General features: G+C 40.7%; 1 protein-coding gene across 6 annotated transcripts in view; it reads left to right on the top strand.

The window, feature by feature from the left end:
• The window catches only part of PCNX1 (pecanex 1), a 133,648-nt gene that overhangs the window by 60,121 nt on the left and 52,734 nt on the right, over positions 1–20,793 (top strand). For all 6 annotated transcript variants that reach the window (XM_077818744.1, XM_077818745.1, XM_077818747.1 and 3 more), the window contains 4 exons: positions 9,836–9,926; positions 12,742–12,799; positions 15,008–15,225; positions 16,826–16,979. In XM_077818744.1, coding sequence (XP_077674870.1) covers positions 9,836–9,926; positions 12,742–12,799; positions 15,008–15,225; positions 16,826–16,979 — 521 coding nt within the window. The remainder of the gene's footprint in view (positions 1–9,835; positions 9,927–12,741; positions 12,800–15,007; positions 15,226–16,825; positions 16,980–20,793) is intronic.

Genomic DNA, 20,793 nt, shown 5'->3' on the forward strand with positions numbered 1-20,793 from the left:
CCTTTTTAGCAATCTAAGTAAATACCGTATTAAAGTATTGGGATGTTAATATTGAGGGTTATAAGACTAGAACCAGAAACTCTTCAATTAAAATGCCCAACTCTGATACTGATTTCCTCCTAGTATTGGTCAGTCTTCAACTCATGCTAAGTTTTCTGTCTCTAAAATCAGAGCTTGAAAAGTCTGCTTGCACGTGTCACATAGGAAGTTTTCCTAGGTGAGTGCCATCAATTTACGCAAGATCTAAGCGTTCCTGTTTAAAAATAAATAAATAAATAAATCCAGCCCTTGCACTTGCAAAGAGAACCTTCCGAACTTGAACAGTATGTAGAAATGCTGTGCTGTCTTAAGTTTGTAAACAGACTCTGCTGTTACTATTGTTAAGTTTTTCCAAGTTACGACGGTGTGAAAACTAATCTGATTATTATCCGCTTTCACTGCTGCTAAGCAGAACCCCCAGGTAGTAAAATCAGTTTCACCTATTGGTGCTTGGGAAGTCACTGAAGCCATCCTAACAGGAAAAGGACTCAAAAATAGAGGATGGGGAAAAGAGGTACAGTAGCAGACACTTCCTGCTTGGCAGCAACCAGAAAGTTGAGGGAAAGGAGTAGTAGTAAAGGCCACCTCTATTGTAGTAGCCAGGAAGCTGAAAGAAAGGTAAAGTAATGGATAATCATAAGGCTAAGGTTTTTTCATGGTTATTTTTAGTAAAAGTCAGGGACAGGTCACGGGCAATAAGCAAAAATTCAAGGAAGCCCATGACCTGTCTCTAACTTTTACTAAAAAATAACTGACAAAATGTGGCTAAGCCCGAGCCCGGCTGCAGGAGGGTAAAGAAAGGGGGGCGTGGTCCAGTGCCTGCTAGCATGGCGGCTAGAGCACAGGGGTCTGCCCGGGAATGGTGGCTTGGAGCTGCCGGGGTCTCCTGACAGCTCCAGCCTCACTGTCCTGGGGCTGACACAGAAAATGTCATTGAGGTTACAGAAGTGGTGGATTCTGTGACCTCCGCGATATAATCTTAACCTTAATCATAGGACTGGAGGGGACGTCAACAGGTCATCTAGTCCAGTCCCCTGCACTCATGGCAGGACTAAGTATTATCTAGACCAGCCTTGACAGGTGTTTGTCTCACCTGCTTTTAAAAATCTCTAATGATGGAGGCTCCACAACCTCCCTAGGCAGTTGTTTAACCACCCTGACAAAGTTTTTTCCTTATATCCAGCCTAAACTGCCCTTGCTGCAATTTAAGACCTTAACTTGAAGATACGACAAGAAGCAATGGAGAACAGTTTTTCTCCTTCTGCCTTATAACTACCTTTTACGTACTGACAATTGTTATCATGTCCCCCCTTAGTCTTCTCTTCTCCAGACTAAACAAACCCAATTTTTTCAATCTTCCCTCTTAGGTCATGTTTTCTAGACTTTTAATTTTTTTTTGTTGCTCTTCTCTGGATTTTCTCTAATTTGTCCACATCGTTCCTGAAATGTGGCACCCAGAACTGGACACAGTACTCCAGTTGAGGCTTAATCAGCGCGGAGTAGAGCAGAAGAATTACTTCTCATTTCTTGCTTACAACACTCCAACTAATACATCCCAAAATGATGTTTGTTTTTTTGCAACAGTGTTACATTGTTGACTAATGTAACCACACTTTTAGCAGCCAGTGGTGGTAGTGAGTGAAGCACTTCAGATGTACAAGCCATTTCCAAATTGAATGCAACACACCAGATAACATATTTGAGCAAGGTCCAGGCACAGCACCCCTGATGAGAATCATAAAATCATAGAATATCAGGGTTGGAAGGGACCCCTGAAGGTCATCTAGTCCAGCCCCCTGCTCGAAGCAGGACCAATTCCCAGTTAAATCATCCCAGCCAGGGCTTTGTCAAGCCTGACCTTAAAAACTTCCAAGGAAGGAGATTCCACCACCTCCCTAGGCAACGCATTGCAGTGTTTCACCACCCTCTTAGTGAAAAAGTTTTTCCTAATATCCAATCTAAACCTCCCCCACTGCAACTTGAGACCATTACTCCTCGTTCTGTCATCTGCTACCATTGAGAACAGTCTAGAGCCATCCTCTTTGGAACCCCCTTTCAGGTAGTTGAAAGCAGCTATCAAATCCCCCCTCATTCTTCTCTTCTGCAGGCTAAACAATCCCAGCTCCCTCAGCCTCTCCTCATAAGTCATGTGTTCTAGACCCCTAATCATTTTTGTTGCCCTTCGCTGGACTCTCTCCAATTTATCCACATCCTTCTTGTAGTGTGGGGCCCAAAACTGGACACAGTACTCCAGATGAGGCCTCACCAATGTCGAATAGAGGGGGACGATCACGTCCCTCGATCTGCTCGCTATGCCCCTACTTATACATCCCAAAATGCCATTGGCCTTCTTGGCAACAAGGGCACACTGCTGACTCATATCCAGCTTCTCGTCCACTGTCACCCCTAGGTCCTTTTCCGCAGAACTGCTGCCTAGCCATTCGGTCCCTAGTCTGTAGCGGTGCATTGGATTCTTCCGTCCTAAGTGCAGGACCCTGCACTTATCCTTATTGAACCTCATCAGATTTCTTTTGGCCCAATCCTCCAATTTGTCTAGGTCCTTCTGTATCCTATCCCTCTCCTCCAGCGTATCTACCACTCCTCCCAGTTTAGTATCGTCCGCAAATTTGCTGAGAGTGCAATCCACACCATCCTCCAGATCATTTATGAAGATATTGAACAAAACCGGCCCCAGGACCGACCCCTGGGGCACTCCACTTGACACCGGCTGCCAACTAGACATGGAGCCATTGATCACTACCCGTTGAGCCCGACAATCTAGCCAGCTTTCTACCCACCTTATAGTGCATTCATCCAGCCCATACTTCCTTAACTTGCTGACAAGAATACTGTGGGAGACCGTGTCAAAAGCTTTGCTAAAGTCAAGAAACAATACATCCACTGCTTTCCCTTCATCCACAGAACCAGTAATCTCATGATAAAAGGCGATTAGATTAGTCAGGCATGACCTTCCCTTGGTGAATCCATGCTGGCTGTTCCTGATCACTTTCCTCTCATGCAAGTACTTCAAGATTGATTCTTTGAGGACCTGCTCCATGATTTTTCCAGGGACTGAGGTGAGGCTGACTGGCCTGTAGTTCCCAGGATCATCCTCCTTCCCTTTTTTAAAGATTGGCACTACATTAGCCTTTTTCCAGTCATCCGGGACTTCCCCGGTTCGCCACGAGTTTTCAAAGATAATGGCCAATGGCTCTGCAATCACAGCCGCCAATTCCTTCAGCACTCTCGGATGCAACTCGTCCGGCCCCATGGACTTGTGCACGTCCAGCTTTTCTAAATAGTCCCTAACCACCTCTATCTCCACAGAGGGCTGGCCATCACTTCCCCATTTTGTGATGCCCAGCGCAGCAGTCTGGGAGCTGACCTTGTTAGTGAAAACAGAGGCAAAAAAAGCATTGAGTACATTAGCTTTTTCCACATCCTCTGTCACTAGGTTGCCTCCCTCATTCAGTAAGGGGCCCACACTTTCCTTGGCTTTCTTCTTGTTGCCAACATACCTGAAGAAACCCTTCTTGTTACTCTTGACATCTCTCGCTAGCTGCAGCTCCAGGTGCGATTTGGCCCTCCTGATTTCATTCCTACATGCCCGAGCAATATTTTTATACTCTTCCCTGGTCATATGTCCAACCTTCCACTTCTTGTAAGCTTCTTTTTTATGTTTAAGATCTGCTAGGATTTCACCGTTAAGCCAAGCTGGTCGCCTGCCATATTTACTATTCTTTCGACTCATTGGGATGGTTTGTCCCTGTAACCTCAACAGGGATTCCTTGAAATACAGCCAGCTCTCCTGGACTCCTTTCCCCTTCAAGTTAGTCCCCCAGGGGATCCTGGCCATCTGTTCCCTGAGGGAGTCGAAGTCTGCTTTCCTGAAGTCCAGGGTCCGTATCCTGCTGTTTACCTTTCTTCCCTGCGTCAGGATCCTGAACTCAACCAACTCATGGTCACTGCCTCCCAGATTCCCATCCACTTTTGCTTCCCCCACTAATTCTACCCGGTTTGTGAGCAGCAGGTCAAGAAAAGCGCCCCCCCTAGTTGGCTCCTCTAGCACTTGCGCCAGGAAATTGTCCCCTACGCTTTCCAAAAACTTCCTGGATTGTCTATGCACCGCAGTATTGCTTTCCCAGCAGATATCAGGAAAATTAAAGTCACCCATGAGAATCAGGGCATGCGATCTAGTAGCTTCCGTGAGCTGCCGGAAGAAAGCCTCATCTACCTCATCCCCCTGGTCCGGTGGTCTATAGCAGACTCCCACCACTACATCACTCTTGTTGCACACACTTCTAAACTTAATCCAGAGACACTCAGGTTTTTCTACAGTTTCGTACCGGAGCTCTGAGCAGTCATACTGCTCCCTTACATACAGTGCTACTCCCCCACCTTTTCTGCCCTGCCTGCAGAAAGAATCCCAGCATTCTTTCCTTTCCTAGTAGCTGGAGGCACAAGTGTGGCTCCTCAACTGGGCATTGCACTTGATGGATGGATAGTGGTGAGCAATATCTTCAGTACTTCCAGTACTTCCAAAGTTAGCTTTAGTAGTAGTTGTAGATACAGCCTTCACGTTATTAGATGTCTAATATTCTGTGGGAGTTTGGGGGCTTGTATAGATTATACTGTTACTTCAGAAAGAAAGTATCAAAGATTTTGAGGGGAAGGGAGAGGCAGAGAGCAAAATATAGCGTAGAAGACAGTGTTGGGAAGGAAAAGCAAAATGTTCTGAAAACAGACTGTCCTGATGTACTGTACACAGCTTTTAATTTGGTGTGAGCCCATGAAAGGGAAAAAATACACTTCAGCATGTTGGTTTTTGGAGCATGGCCTGGCAGCACAGATACTTTTCACTGTGATTAGTAAGTTAAGTCCGAGGGCAAGTAGGTGTCGGGTAAATTTTGTGAAGTCCTTTGTCACAAAGGGGTGTGGATGTTAATGTTTGTGGGGCAGTTTAAAAATGAAGAGTGCTAACTTACTTGAACAAGTGCTTGATTTCTGGACCTAGGAAGAGAGATGCCTGTAAACCATTCTTGTGAACTTCAGACAGCTGTATCCTTCATTTTAAAAAGTGTAATATGATTGATCTTGTGGTTATAGCACAGATCTAGGGGTTCGGAGCCCTAGGTTTTATTCTAAGCTGTGTCACAGACTTCTGTGACCGTGGGCAAATCACTTCACCCCTTTTTCCTTCTCTCTAAAGTGGCGGTGATGATTACCTCTCAAGTTTATTGCAAGGTTTTAATTTATTGATTTTTCTCAGAATTTTGATCCTTGGAAAGGTCCAATAGATGATCACAAATTACAATACTGTCTCTCAGCGTTTCTTGAATCACTTGCCAGTATAAATGCTTGAAGCTTGAATCTGAATCAGTTCTCAAACATGCAAAATAAAAAAACAAATGAGTGGGTGGAGGAGGGGGATTTTTAAAGGCACAAGTAGTAGGCGCTTAGTTTTCATTTGTACCTTTGGGAAATCTCCCTTTTGGTAGTTTGTCAGGTTGCTCTCGATTTTTGGGCTACTATTTTCATAAACTCTTACCTTTATATTAAAAAAAAAAAAAAAAAAAAACAACCAAAAACCACTCGAGTTCCAAAAACATAATTATATGAACTTTACCCCAAAGCTGAACGTGTGAGGTCAGTTAAATTGCATCTTAAAAGGAGAGGAAATTTTGCATAGCGGTGAATATCCTCAACTTCTGTTGACTTGAGTGGGTTTGTCTTGACTAGGATTTAAAGATATGGTGTTAGCTAATTCTTTCTAACATTTTCTAATTCATTCTAATGTTAATGTAGACTTCACCACGTGCTAAGCTGGCCAGATTGCTTCATCAAGGCTTTCAGCATCTTTCAGAACTAGACCCTAGGAGGCTAGACAAAGGCAAACTGATCTTTAGCCAATTGGAAACGTGAAGTGCGTTCTGGAAGTAATTTGTCAGGCAAATACTTTAGAACACTTATATTCTAAGCATATTTTATGCAAGTTAAGTATTTCTGGTTTCAGCTATCTGAGCTGCTGATTCTGCCTTTCTTGCGCCTCGTAGCTGCTGAAGGCCAGCTCAGACAGGATCCCATGGATCTCTACGCTTCTCATTCTAGAGCCGCCACCACTCTGTCTTTGGGCACATAGTATTCTCTGATCCTTGTAGCAAATGCCCACATTCATCTTTTCCTCTTGCCATCTCAGTTCAAAAATGTAATCTGTATTTTGGTGCTTGAGTAGCACTGTGTTGGTTATATGCCAATATCCAGAGCTTCTCTAAATAGGTTGACCTAACCTCTGGAAGTATTTTTAATCTGAACACATTTATAACCAGAGTTTTCTTCCTTTGCCTAAAAGGTTACTAAGATTTCTATCAAACAGTAACTAAGGAGTTGTGTGGGGAGATGCCATCTGGTGGCCAACCATATTACTGCCTGTATTTCTGTGCCTGCAGGATAAGTTTGGGTGATCTGCTGCACAGCTGAAATTTGTTTAGTCTCCTTTCTCAAATCACAATTCTTAAAACAATTATAACTTAATAAAAATGTATATTGAGAATCTGAACACTTAAAACTGAAGCAGTTTTTTATCTCTTTATTCCCAAGAGTAAGCAATATCACTTCTGCTGTGCCTTAGAAAATTGCAACATGATAAATGACTGTTCTGAAATTGTATAGATGTTTTGTACTCAAACTAGTTAAAAGTAACATGAGATTTGAAAAAATCTTAACTTTTATTTTCAAAGATGCCTGTGGCAAGAGGATGGAGAGGGATAGATTCTTAGTAGGTAAACATTCAATATCTATTTATAGTCTTCCATAATTAAAAATACAGAATTAGATGTGTGTCCATTGGCATCTTTTGACTAGAACTTGGGGGAGGAACTTTTGTGACTACTTCCTCATCTGGTCATTTCTACACTGCATTGTAAGGATCTCACACTTGAGCTGAAAGTCTGTCTACAATATTCCATGCTGCCCTAGTCCTTGGTTTTCTGAGCATATGATATCTAGCTAAATGACATTTTAGCAATTCTTGAAGACTGTAGGACACTTATACTTATACCAAAACTTAACTTCACCCCCAAAAAACAATCTTTTATTAGTCTTTCCTGCTTTGGGTTACTTAATATGTTAATAGAACATCACTTTCTTTCCTTTTAGAAAAGGACAACTATGTTTTATCGAGAAGATGCCAAAATTTGAATCTTAGAGCCATGTTTTTCACACAAATGAGCTAACTTTCACTAGGAAAAGTGAATGTTTTTTTTTAAAGCAAAAGTGTGAAGCATGACAAATATCTTGGTAAAAGTGCATTCATTCAAATGGAAATAAGAAATCTTACATTTTGAGAGTTTTGCCTTTTGCTGCAATTATTTGTCATATTTCTACTTACATGGAATATTTTATCTCACCATGGCCTTTAAGAGCCTGACATATTCTGCATTTGCAGGTCTGGATTTTGATAGCTTCAAAGAGGCGTTGGAATGAAGAAAGTGTATGTTAGAACTTCCACAGCTGCAAACTCTTCTGAGACAATGTTGATGTAATAGTATAATCTTTTAAGATAATAAACTTTCTTCGATGACCAAAGTAGACTAGTCCTTAATGGCACATAAATTTTGTTGAACTAAATTATCTAAATCCAACAGATTGAGAGGGTATTTTTGGTGAATACTCAATTCTGATTGCATTAAGTGGATTGGCTCTGTTGACTTCCCATAACAGGCTGTTAGCTCAGTTGTGCAAGAGCTTCAAGAATTGGGAATACCCCTAGCTGATTTACCTGTTTCTTTTAAAGATAATTTGTTCATGTGTTGAAATGTGATTTTTTTGATGAGTCATAAATAATATTGTCCTGGCCAGAATATGAAGCGTGTGATCTGACCTTGAAGTTCGCTTCAACTACTAAAATCTTTCTACAGCTGTAATTGTGAAACTTAATTATATAAATGGGATAAATCAGAGGTGATAGAGAAGATGTATGGGGCATTAGGTAAAATTAAACTTTACTTCAGTAACACAATTGTTTATGTTTTGGCAAACCATGGACACTTACCTGGAGAGCCTAACCGAGATCTTAAACTTACAAAAAGACACTGACATTTGAAGCATTAATTCAAATATCTACAGTGTCCGCTAACTACTATAATCCATAGCAAGTATAATTAGATATAGTGGACAAGCTTTCCTTTAGCCAAATTTAGTGCACATTGTATGTAATTTATAACATGTATAAATGTTGGGCCAAAACAGCCTTTTTCCTTTTGGTTTAATTTACAAGTGGCCAGGTTGCTCCAAGTTCCTTTTCCCTTACTCTTTTATAACTACTACTGTTATAAGTAGCACTTAGTCTCTAACTCAGTGGGAAGTTTTTATTTTTATGCGAATATTTTCCACTTATTTTGTGCATTTAAAAGCACTTTGCATTAGTTACACTGTTTCTGTTGGCTGTCAGTTGCGTTTCCTATCTCTTCACCCTCATATACTTCTCTAGGGGGAGCTCAGATGTACCTGCCTCCAAGACTCTACAAGAATTATGAGCAGTCAGGTGTATGTACAGAGAGGAGGAAAGTGAGGGTCTGATCATGTTAGGTGTTGTTCTTGGGACTGCATACTACAGCTTTTAAATATAGGGGAGCAGAAAAATATTTTTCGTATCAAATTAAAAAATGTAGGACCTACAAACTAAAGTTTACAGTGTTGATTTTGATTTAATAGCTCTAAAACTACAGTATCTCAGTGAGAGATTGCAAGAGATCATATTTATTCTAGACAAGATAAAGCTGATAGCAGAACGTTTTCCATTAAAAGACTTTTTAGAATTAATTTTCTAACCTTTGGGCTGAAATATCGTGAATCTGGACTTATGGGCAAGCTTCCAGGTTTTTGGGGAGAGAAGGGCACAGTAAGGATAAATATCTTGTGGATCAGGCAGTTTACTGTTTGGGCTTGATTTTCATTTCTGACTGTTTTCTTCTTTAGTTCTTAGATTTAGGAACAGGCTCGCGCGCTCTCTCTTATCATTGTTGAAATAGATGTTGGTTTAGCCAAAGTAAAAACATCAAATTAATGGTGTTTCTTTAGGTCCCAATAATGCCTTCATTCTCCAAACCCTGTTAAATGCTTGATCCTAGATCTCTCTACTTGCAGTTCTTTTCTCCTCTCCAAAGACAAGCACGGACACGAGTATAACTGACAAAACACTTATGCTCTCTATAGAATTTTATTTTCAAGCAGAAACCTGGCTTTAAAAGCCTCTTAATTTTGCCACATGTGGGATTTCTACCTTAGTTAAATGTCCTGGTTGCCAATTGCTAATGGTGGATGATAGAGTAGACTGTTGTAACAGCCACATGGCTCAAAGCGTACAGTAGTGTGTCTTCTATGAAACCCCACAAATGCAATTTGCCATTTCAAGTAGCTTGTCTATATATTCACTGAAAGGCTACCACTGTGTTTCTGTTGGGTTAATTCACTGTTGTTTCCCTGTATTTCCAATATTGTTTATTTTCCTGACAAGCATAGTTGATAATGAATTGCAGTTGTGTCTAAAATATATCATGTTAATTGACATGAGAGACATCACTTTGGTATTAGAGGAGAATGCTAAGCAAGCTAAGCTTTTGCTACCTCTTCCTGATGTTTTGTTAATCCATGATGCTAGTCACATTTTATGTGATGACTTATTTGTTTTGAGATCTACATTTATAGCAATCCATTAAAATGTTACTCTTTAGAAATCCGCACTGCTGCGATGAAGCAGTATTGAATATTTGATCTCTCTTGACCTTTTCTTTAATAGGTAAGTTTAGTTCTACACTGTACGAGACGGGAGGCTGTGACATGTCACTTGTGAACTTTGAGCCAGCTGCAAGAAGATCATCCAACATCTGGTGTGTGTGAAGGCCAGTCAGAAGGCTTCTTATCTTATCTGCAGTATAGTTACAAGCATTTAATTTCAGTTACAGAAGACCTTGAAGTATAAAAAATGTAATCCTGTGTCTCTCTTTACTATTGTGAAATCTGAACAAGTTTAGCAGAAAACAGCATTAAGGTGACCAATACCTTGGAAAATGGCTATTCCAAATAATAGTAAATATGTTCACTCAAGGATTAACAAATGCACTTCCATATAGTCTGTAGAAAATGATTTTTTCCCTTGCGGAACTTACTATCAGTTTCTGCAGAGCATATGATCATAGATTAAAATTTAGCAGTTAGGGCTGCAAAATAAACTTCCAATTGTGAAGCAAACATAAATCGATAATACTGTGTTCTTGAGTGTGCAGATGGTCTGAAACAGTGTAGAGAAATGTAACGTTCCTGAAGTCAAACATTTGGCCTGCCAACATAGCCTGAAAAGCAGGCTGTGCACTGGGAAGTTTTCCTGGTGCTATAAAGAGTTCTTTGTCCTCCAAAACGCCACTTAAGTGCAGCTGAATTGCTCTGGGCCTACTACTCCACCCTCAGGATTGAAGTAAACTCCACCACTTGCGCCCATAGGAGAACAACTGTTGGATCCATGTTGCCATGGATCATGGATCAACAGAACACTCCAAATCCCTGCTGTGCAACAGTACACAGGGACCTCCTATGGAGCTGACCTTTGACACAAACTTGTGTATTCCTTGCGTGGGCCTGCCAGATCTTGCCCTTATGCATTGTACGTTTTAACAGCAGTGGTCTTGCTAAGAGGGCTCTGCACAGCTGTAGAGTAAGCAGTGGGATTTGCACCCAAGAGCAGTATGAACTGACCCAATCTAATTGAGGTATTAACTTTCAACTTTCTCATTTCTGTGGGTAATTGTAATTTTGAGAGGTAAAATTAGTCTAGCTTTGGGAGACTTCAAACACTTATCTCCTAGCTGCACCAAAATCTCCATACACTGAATGCATTGGCATAGTGTCGAATAAGTCTTCTGACTATAGATTTATGGGGTGAATTGTCCAGAGTTGCTTTCACTGGTTTTTTTTTTTTTTTTTTTGCGCCAGCGGCTCTGTGCAGGAACACATACACTAGAAGCTTCATTCTGTACTTATAGTAATTACTGAATTTTGCAGTTTTACAAAAAGCAAAACGAAAACTGATTCTACATCCTACGAAGGTAGGACAGCCCCACTGAACTGAAGTAATGGAGGCTGGTGAACAAGTGCAGATAGGTGAGGCTTGTGGAGTAATGAATAATTGGGCACTTGGAGGAACAACAACATTATGGCCCAATTATAAATGACCCAGTCCAGTTCAGAATGCTATTAAATCCAAAGGGAGGGTGCAGGAGGTGTTGTGTTTTTTCCTTCCTACCATTAGTCTGCAGGGAGTGCACAACTAGCTATATTGGCCATCACTTGCCAGAGCAGTGGAATCTCATTGGCCTGAACTTGCAGTCAACTGCAAACCCAAAAATCCACAAAAATCCTTAACTAAATTGGCCTTTGGTTAGTTCTTCTCACTGCCAGTACAACTTTTTCAGCCGGCTTTTTTGCACGAGTGCTTTTCCGTGTTTTCCACTCTAAACCGAAACTTGTCTATGGCTTTTGGGTGTAGGCTTTAAAATTAACTGAAAAAGTCCTGCAGAATGACTCAGTCTTCATCTGAAACTAAAGACTACAACTTATTTCACATCGTTTACTCTTACCATGAGGAGCACGGTCCGATGGTCAGAAACAGCAGATGTTGGAGCAGGCACAAACTAGAAAAAAATCTGGATAGCCACACTTCTGCTCACTCTGTTAAAACACCCTCTGAATTTTGATAAAATGCAAAATTAAGATACCTTGTATCTGAGGGAGAGGGAATAAAGGAAGTGTGTTTAAAATTGGTGTAGTTCTGACATAATCCTTGCATACTATATTTATGTGAAATTAATTGTCCAAGTTCTTGCTATAAATTTAACGTTGCTGTGAGAAGCAAGGGTTTGATATCAGAATCCATTAAAAACAATCTGGCCTAAAATGAGTGCAAATGGCGAGATAACTTTGTTTGTTTGAACTTCTGACTAGAGATTGAGGGTAATATTTTAAAAAATGCCTATGTTACATTTTCAAAAGTGTTTTAGTTTTTATAGAAGTGACTTTCAGTGAAGGTTAGACTCTTAAGTTGCTTAGTTTTACCCTAACTATATAACAATCAGCAACAATGTTGAAGTGCAGGAGAAATGGGAGAGAGAGAAGGAGGTAGGAGCAGAAATCCACCAGATTCTCTTACCTTGGGAGCCCAAAGGAGATATACTCAGATTTTCATTAAGGGATGTCTAGTTCTCATCTTTTGAGGGCTAACAAGTTTAAAAAAGGGTTCACTCAGGCAACAGGAAATGAGATGATTCCTTCTGTGACAACAACTGCTAGCCAATCCAGGGATCTGTGGCAAGGTATAATTTAGATGGCAGAAATGAGGAAGAAGAGAGCATCTTTATTATTGTGGTTGTAGCAGATACTGTCACATATGAGCTCTTTGCCATTCAGTATATGGGTAAGATTTGTTGTCCGTCGTCTTGGTTTACATGTAAGAAGCATCTTAAAACTCACTTATTTGTTTAAAATATGTTAGTGTGAAGTCTAAGAAATTACAAAAATGAGTGAAGGTGCTTATGCTAAAAGTTTGGTCTTGCATTGTGGGGGGTAGTAAAACTTCAGGCGTTTTAATACACTGGAGTGGCTTGTTGAAGTCAAATATAATATTAATTTAAAGTATTTTCTCTGTTCCTGTAGCGACACGGATTCTCATGTATCAAGTTCTACCTCAGTTCGCTTTTATCCACATGATCTAGTAAGTTTTTTTTTTAATTGTTTGTATGATAAAGCAACCTTTTGCCTATTTGCATGAACATTTTTTAGAGCACTGATCCACCATACCTTGTTGTACCAGCTTTTAAAAAAGCAACTTTTTTGACTGGGAAAGAAGCTCATATTCAGTATTGCAGTGCCTTCAGACATATATACATGCAAATTCTAAAGCTAAATTCATCTACAAGCACAACTATATGAGTAATTTACACCTTTTAAAATTGAACTAAGACTACAATATGATCTTTAATTTGTATAATTTGATCATAAAAGATGTTGGAATTAGGGGTTCTTCTGACAAATGTCATAAAGCTGGCCTAAAGATTGATACATGTACTCGGGTAGAGCCCTATTCCTATGCACCTCTAAGATCTGTAGGACACAGGAGGTGTGAATTTCTATGCTGCAGTCCCCAGAACCAATCATGACTTTCCTATAAAGGTATACACCCTGCCACCAGGATCTAATGCTCAAAGGTTAGAACATGTGAAGTGAGACACTTAAGTAAAGCCAAAGGCCCACACAAAATCACTGAACATACAGTATCGGTGCAAAAAATTCTGCAGTTCTCAGTGTTCCTGTGACACACACATCTCTGATATTACTGTCAACTCCAAACATACCTGTGTACTTCCTTCAGCGTTCTACCATTCCCATACCATTCAATCCGCAAATAATCATCATTCTGATGATCCACACAACTTACGGTTGAATGATGAAACTTGTTAAATCACTTAAATAACCAAAAATAGAGGGAGTGTGGAATTTTGGTGCAGAACAGTGCAGAGCAGTAATAAGCTTGTTTCTGGTCCTGTCCGGGGTTATGTGATCTCCACAGCTCAATCCTGATGTATTTTGGAAACACCGTGGCTTCCTGTGGAAGCTTCCTTTCAAGGGTGAGCTCCCACTGGTTGATGGGTACTAGCTGTGTATGCTGCCCCATCCTCTGTTCCCCTTTCTAGTAACTGTGCAAATTCAGGAAATTCAGAGAAACTCAAACCTTATGAATACAAATTGACACTTTAAGTCTCTAGTTAGCTTAATGGATCATTAAGATGTGACACATCTTTTGTAGTGACATTGCTTTAAAAAGACACCTGTCAACTTTTAAAAAACTAATATGAAAAAAAATTCAAGTTTCTACTAGGACTCCATTTTAAATTATATGTTCTGAATTCTGAAAATTCCTCTTTAAAAAAAAAAAAAGGACACTATAGGAGAACTCTGAAACTGACTATACACACATAGCTGTTGAATGTACAAAGTAACCAAAATGAAAAGTAGAACCTATTTATTTTGTTTACAATAATCTTAGATGTAATTATATAGGTACACAATTTTTGGGCAGATGTAATTTTTTTTTGTTCAAATTGACAATGTCTCGGTCTAATTTTTAAAAAAAAAAAAGAGCTTCAATTAAATGCCAGCTACAACTCCATATTAAAATAATTTTTCCAACCTCTACAGCATTATACGTAAAGAGTAAATGGGACCTCTTTAAAATGTCGCTTGGCCTTTTCACAGTATTTACACACTTGGTTGGGCATTAAGGTTTCTACTACATACTTTTGTAACACTGTTTCTCACTCTTCAGTCATGTATCCTGAGGTATCAATAGTTTTGTGTGTTCTTTGGTGTTACTGAGGTTTCGGGGAAGAATCCTAACATTAAATGGCAGGGGAAGGAAGAGAGAGGAAAGCATGGCCAATCATGAATAATGCTTTGCTAGTGAGAGCAAACCTTATTGTTTAAAACTTAAGTGTATATTAAATACTCTGGGCATAAGTCTGATCATTGAAACACGAGTATGTTGCTTTGCCTCACAAAATCAACTACCGAGTTGAGCATGGGTTTGCATGCAGCATAGCTGACTACATGAGATGTCAATATATAGCCACTTATCTAAAATCAGAATTAGTCTCTATCTGTGGCAAGTATTACTTTTGCTTGCCTCATTAGTTCACCTCTCTTCAGATTTAGAGTTTCCACTCTAAATAGAATAATTAATTTAGCAGACACTTGCATGCTGCAAAAATAAGAGTGCCACTCACATGTCTGTCTATGGACAGAGAAAATAAGTGGTAACTAGTAAATAGTATTTCAAAACCAAAACTTCTTAATCTTCAAAGATGTAGTTAGTAGAAAGTGTAATTATAACTTGAAAGTACTCTTAATACTTATTTTCTTTTAGCTTTCTCTTCCTCAGATCAGGTTGAACAGGCTGTTAACTATAGATACAGATCTGCTGGAGCACCAAGACATTGACCTAAGCCCTGACCTTCAGGACCGTATGCAATCACAAGAGGAAGCAGCCCAGAAAGTTAAACAATACTATCGCTTTTGGATCCTACCCAAGCTGTGGATTGGTATTAATTTTGATAGGCTAACTCTCTTGGCTTTATTTGATAGGTGAGATCCTCATGTACTACCAGATTACAGCTCAAAGGAGCAAAGATTTAGAATTATAACTAAATTGTGAATAATATACCACATAGTACAAATGGATGTATCCTGGGCACGCCATATAAATTTATCGAGCACTGAAAAAAGAAATCGAACAAATTTAATTGCACTAATATTATGAAAGCTAACCTCTGTTTTCTCCTCTAACCCCCATTAGTATAAATTCCAAATTGTTGATTCAAGTATAAGATACCTTGTGTGGAAACAAGTTATTGACTTCTCTAGGAACTATTTAAAAACAGAAAGAGAAGGACTGCTGTTGCACACTTGGCTGTAAAGCCAGATAATTGGCTTGGTGCAAGACGTTAGCTTCGAAACCACTCCAAATGATGGTTACAAACTGAGATAATGCAAGTATGATTCAAGAGGTGACCGCAATCCCAGAGTGTCATTTTATAGGCAGAAACAGCTAAATCTTGTTATTTGGTGTCACCTGTTGAAGTGAGCACGAATTCCTTTTGGCCATGTTCAGTGTATTGAGGTTTAAACAGTAATTTTAAATTTTCCTCAGTACGATTGTCTGTGCAATAACTCTGTAAACACCTATTATTTCTGCTAGTCACCACTACACTGTAGTTTGCTTAGTCTGAATTGAGTGGCTTAGTGCCACTGAGTGCGAGAGTAATTTCAACTGTTGCATTACACACTCCTGTTAAATAAATAACCCTGTTGCATATAAATAAGATGGCTAAAGTATTTTTTTCTTGCCTTCCCTAATGTGATGATAGGCTCTTGAGCATCCTTTATGGAACTCTGAGACAGGCCCATGTTAGAGGCTACCATTCTTCATCTAGCTGAGCATTTAACTACTTTCTGAGGTCATCAAAGCTGCTTCTTAAAGGCCCAATTTTTCAAGATGCTGAGTGTCTTCAACCTTCATTGAACACATGCAGTGGGTGGTAAATGGGGGGTGGAGGAGGGAAGGGAATGGGTAATGGGTCATTTAGTGGTGGGCTGGAGAGCAAGCCAGCCCTGCACTTACCCAGCAGTGGCGGCCCTGGGCCACGGGGTCTAGGCCTCGTTCTTCATCCTGGGTGTTGCAACCTCATACACAGGGTCGGAGTGCCATTTAGGTTTAGCTGGGCCAAATTTGAGTGAGTGGCATTGCAACGTGGTGTACTTAGCAAAGCGCAAGGTGCCCAGTCGTGTGGGACAGGAGCTGCTGCTTCTGGGTGAGGCCAAGCTCTCCCTCCAGCCCCTTATGAAAATTTGTGTTGTACACCTCCTTTTGTCAATTGTAAATATGCTTCAAAAGGCACCATGCGTACATCAAAAGGCTGCTGGGATGGCAGTTATCACCCCCCTCCCTGCTCCTGCCTCCATTCCCATTTATCTCAATCACTGAACTCATGGTAGTTTCTGCCTAAGCTTTGCTAACAGACATGTATTACAGTTTGCTAATATGTACTATGCAAGAGTTCAGGCCCATTTTGCTACCAGCAGCATAGCTTATTTGCTAGGCTTTGTGCTAGCTGTTCTCTGCTAATCTCTTCTAAACCTATCCAGCTTTTTTATATTACTCTTTTTTTTTTTTTCGCCCCTACAGGAATCGTGAGATCCTTGAAAATGTGCTAGCTGTCATCCTAGCTATTTTAGTTGCTTTCCTGGGTTCTGTACTCCTTATAGAGGGCTTTTTCAAGGATATCTGGATCTTCCAGTTTTGCCTGGTAATAGCCAGTTGTCAGTACTCACTACTCAAGGTACCTTAGTTTTTTTATCTTCATTTTTAATTACAGTTTTGAACAATAGAAATAAACTGAGGACTTGTGCAACAAACTTTCTTGTTCAAAGGTGTCTGTGAAGGTTGAGTACTTAGGCTACCAAGAACTTTGGAAAGAGAACTGTATAAAAGTTTGTAAAACAAAAATTTTGGCTTCTGCTAAAGTTTGGAATAAGGCCACACAAGGTCACTGGAGTAGTCTTGTGTATATTTGTTAAAAAAGGAACAATAAAAACCTAAACCTCTCTGCCCATGACATACTACCACAGGTATAATCAGGGGAAACAACTGAATTGAAACCCCATTGCTATAAAAAAGGGAGTGATTGGTAATGTGTTCTGTTAGGGCCCTGGACCTTTGGAATTTGCTTCCTTCTGATCTGGTATGGCCTGAGTGTGTTAGCCGTGTAGACACATGGCAAGGGCCCATCCTTTCTCCCTGGCCTGTTCAAGGTATGAGTGTCGGTAGAGTTGGGTATTGGTGGTTTGGGGATTATGTGGAGATGTCCGTTGTTTTATTTGTTGATTTGATCTGATGAGTCTGTCGGTGTATTTTTAAAAGATTGGCAAGGAAGGTCAGAACATTGAATGGACTCTTTTTTTATTGTAATTTATTATTTAAATAAAAGGATTTCCCTCCAAAAATACATGTAGATATTCCTTTTTCTACTTTATATCCTGGCATTTCACCAGATGTCAAATTGCCAAGAAGGTCATTTCAAAATACAGTTGATTAAAAGATTGCTTACATTCTGAGAAGGAAAGGGAGTTTGAGAAAAGAAGAATGGGTCAGAAGTAATTTGGATCTCCTCTAGCATGAGAATTTCTTCTATAAAACTTAAAGATAATCCATGTTGTGATATGAGACTAGTAAAAATTAATCTTCCAGATTCCCAATCTCTATTTAACTGTCTACTCATGAGTCAAAAACTGCTTGCTGTAAGAAGTTAACTGTTTTTGCACTCTAGTGCTTACTGAAAATACGCGCAGAGAAGAAGCTTGTCAAAGTTAAATTTCCAAAGTAAAATGTTACTCAGTGTCAGATTAGTTAGTGTTGGAATTTCTGTCAGGTCCCCAGCATGGGTTTTAAATTTCATAAGGTATCTAGTGAATATTTACAAAGGTTACAGATTTCTAGTAGCTGAAAGCCACATGCTATGTCTCAGATGTAGCACTTGGGCCAAGTAACCCAGAGCTCTTCTTGACTGCTGTTCACAAACTGGGAAGAATTAGTAGGGGAAGCAAAAGTGGATGGGAACCTGGGAGGCATTGACCATAAGATGGTAGAGTTCAGGATCCTGACAAAATGAACAAAGGAGAGCAGCAGAATACGGACCCTGGGCTTCAGAAAAGCAGACTTTGACTCCTTCAGGGAACTGATGGACAAGGTCCCCTGGGAGAATAACATGAGGGGGAAAGGAGTCCAGGAGAGCTGGCTGTATTTTAAAGAATCCTTATTGAGGTTGCAGGAACAAACCATCCCAATGTGTAGAAAGAATAGTAAATATGGCAGGCGACCAGCTTGGCTTAACAGTGAAATCCTTGCTGATCTTACACACAAAAAAGAAGCTTACAAGAAGTGGAAGATTGGGCAAATGACCAGGGAGGAGTATAAAAATATTCCTCAGGCGTGCAGGAGTGAAATCAGGAAGGCCAAATCATACTTGGAGTTGCAGCTAGCAAGAGATGTTAAGAGTAACAAAAAGGGTTTCTTTAGGTTTGTTAGCAACAAGAAGAAAGCCAAGGAAAGCGTGGGCCCCTTACTGAATGAGGGAGGCAACCTAGTGACAGAGGATGTGGAAAAAGCTCATGTACTCATTGCTTTTTTTGCCTCTGTCTTCGCGAACACCGTCAGCTCCCAGACTGCTGCACTGGGCAGCACAGCATGGAGAGGAGGTGACCAGCCCTCTCTGGAGAAAAGGGGTTTGGGACTATTTAGAAAAGCTGGACAAGCACAAGTCCATAGCACTGCATCCAAGGTTGCTAAAGGAGTTGGTGGATGTGATTGCAGAGCCATTGGCCATTATCTTTGAAAACTCATGGCAATCGGGGGAGGTTCCGGAAGACTGGAAGAAAGCTAATGTAGTGCCCATCTTTAAAAGAGAAGGAGGAGGATCTGGGGAACTACAGGACAGTCAGCCTCACCTCAGTCCCTGGAAAAATCATGGAGCAGGTCCTCAAGGAATCAATTTTGAAGCACTTAGAGGAAAGTGATCAGGAACAGTCAGCATGGATTCACCAAGGGCAAGTCATGCCTAACTAACCTAATTGCCTTCTATGATGAGATAACTGGCTTTGTGGATGAGGGGAAAGCGGTGGATGTGTTGTTCCTTGACTTTAGCAAAGCTTTTGACACAGTCTCCCACAGTGTTCTTGCCAGCAAGTTAAAGAGGTATGGACTGTAAGGTTGATAGAAAGCTGGCTAGATTGTCGGGATCAACGGGTAGTGATCAATGGCTCCATGTCTAGTTGGCAGCCGGTATCAAGTGGAGTGCCCCAAGGGTCGGTCCTTGGGCCGGTTTTGTTCAATATCTTCATTAATGATCTGGAGGATGGCGTGGACTGCACCCTCAGCAAGTTTGCAGATGACACTAAACTGGAAGGAGTGGTAGATACGCTGAAGGGTAGGGATAGGATATGGAGGGCCCTAGACAAATTAGAGGATTGGGCCAAAAGAAATCTGATGAGGTTCAACAAGGACAACACTTAGGACAGAAGAATCCCATGCACTGCTACAGACAAGGGACCGAATGGCTAGGCTGCAGTTCTGCAGAAAAGGACCTAGGGATTACAGTGGATGAGAAGCTGGATGAGTCAACATTGTGCCCTTGTTGCCAAGAAGGCGAACGGCATTTTGGGCTGTAAAGTAGGGGCATTGCCAGCAGATTAAGGGACAAGATCGTTCCTCTCTATTCGACATTGGTGAGGCCTCATCTGGAGTACTGTGACCAGTTTTGGGACCGACGCTACAAGAATGATGTGGAAAAATTGGAATGAGTCCAGCGGAGGGTAACAAAAATGCTTGGGGGCTGGAGCACATGACTTACAAGGGAATTGGGATTGTTTTGTCTGCAGAAGAGAATAATGAGGGGGGATTTGATGGCTGCTTTCAACTATCTGAAGGGGGGTTCCAAAGAGGATGGATCTAGACTGTTCTCAGTGGTACTAGATGACAGAACAAGGAGTAATGGTCTCAAGTTGCAGTGGGGGAGGTTTAGGTTGGATGTTACGAAAAAAAATTTTCACTAGGAGGGTGGTGAAGTGCTAGAATGGGTTACCTAGGGAGGTGGTGGAATCTTCTTCCTTAGAGGTTTTCAAGGTCAGGCTTGATAAAGCCCTGGCTGGGATGATTTAGTTGGGGATTGGTCCTGTTTCGAGCAGGGGGTTGGATTAGATGACCTCCTGAGGTCCCTTCCAACCCTGATATTCTATGATCTATATAGTCTCTCTCATACAACCAATGAAATTGTTGCATGCAGATTTGCTGTAGAGTCAGGGTAATGGTTGGGGTTTCCTCTATCACAGTAGTTGAGGACTCTTGGCATGGCATAGACATGTGCCTTGCTATCTCTCAGATGTTGTTCATAAAGTTAAAATGGCCGAGAACTTAAAAACTGGATTGTAACAGACCGTGAAACCCAGAATGATTGCAGCTGGTGATATTCTGAACCAAAAGAGCTCTCAACCATGCTTGAAACTGTTTCCATTGCTTTACTTTGGTTCAACAGGTTTCAGAGTAACAGCCGTGTTAGTCTGTATTCGCAAAAAGAAAAGGAGTACTTGTGGCACCTTAGA

The sequence above is a fragment of the Eretmochelys imbricata genome, chromosome 6 (genome assembly GCF_965152235.1).
Source record: "Eretmochelys imbricata isolate rEreImb1 chromosome 6, rEreImb1.hap1, whole genome shotgun sequence".
NCBI lineage: Eukaryota > Metazoa > Chordata > Testudines > Cheloniidae > Eretmochelys > Eretmochelys imbricata.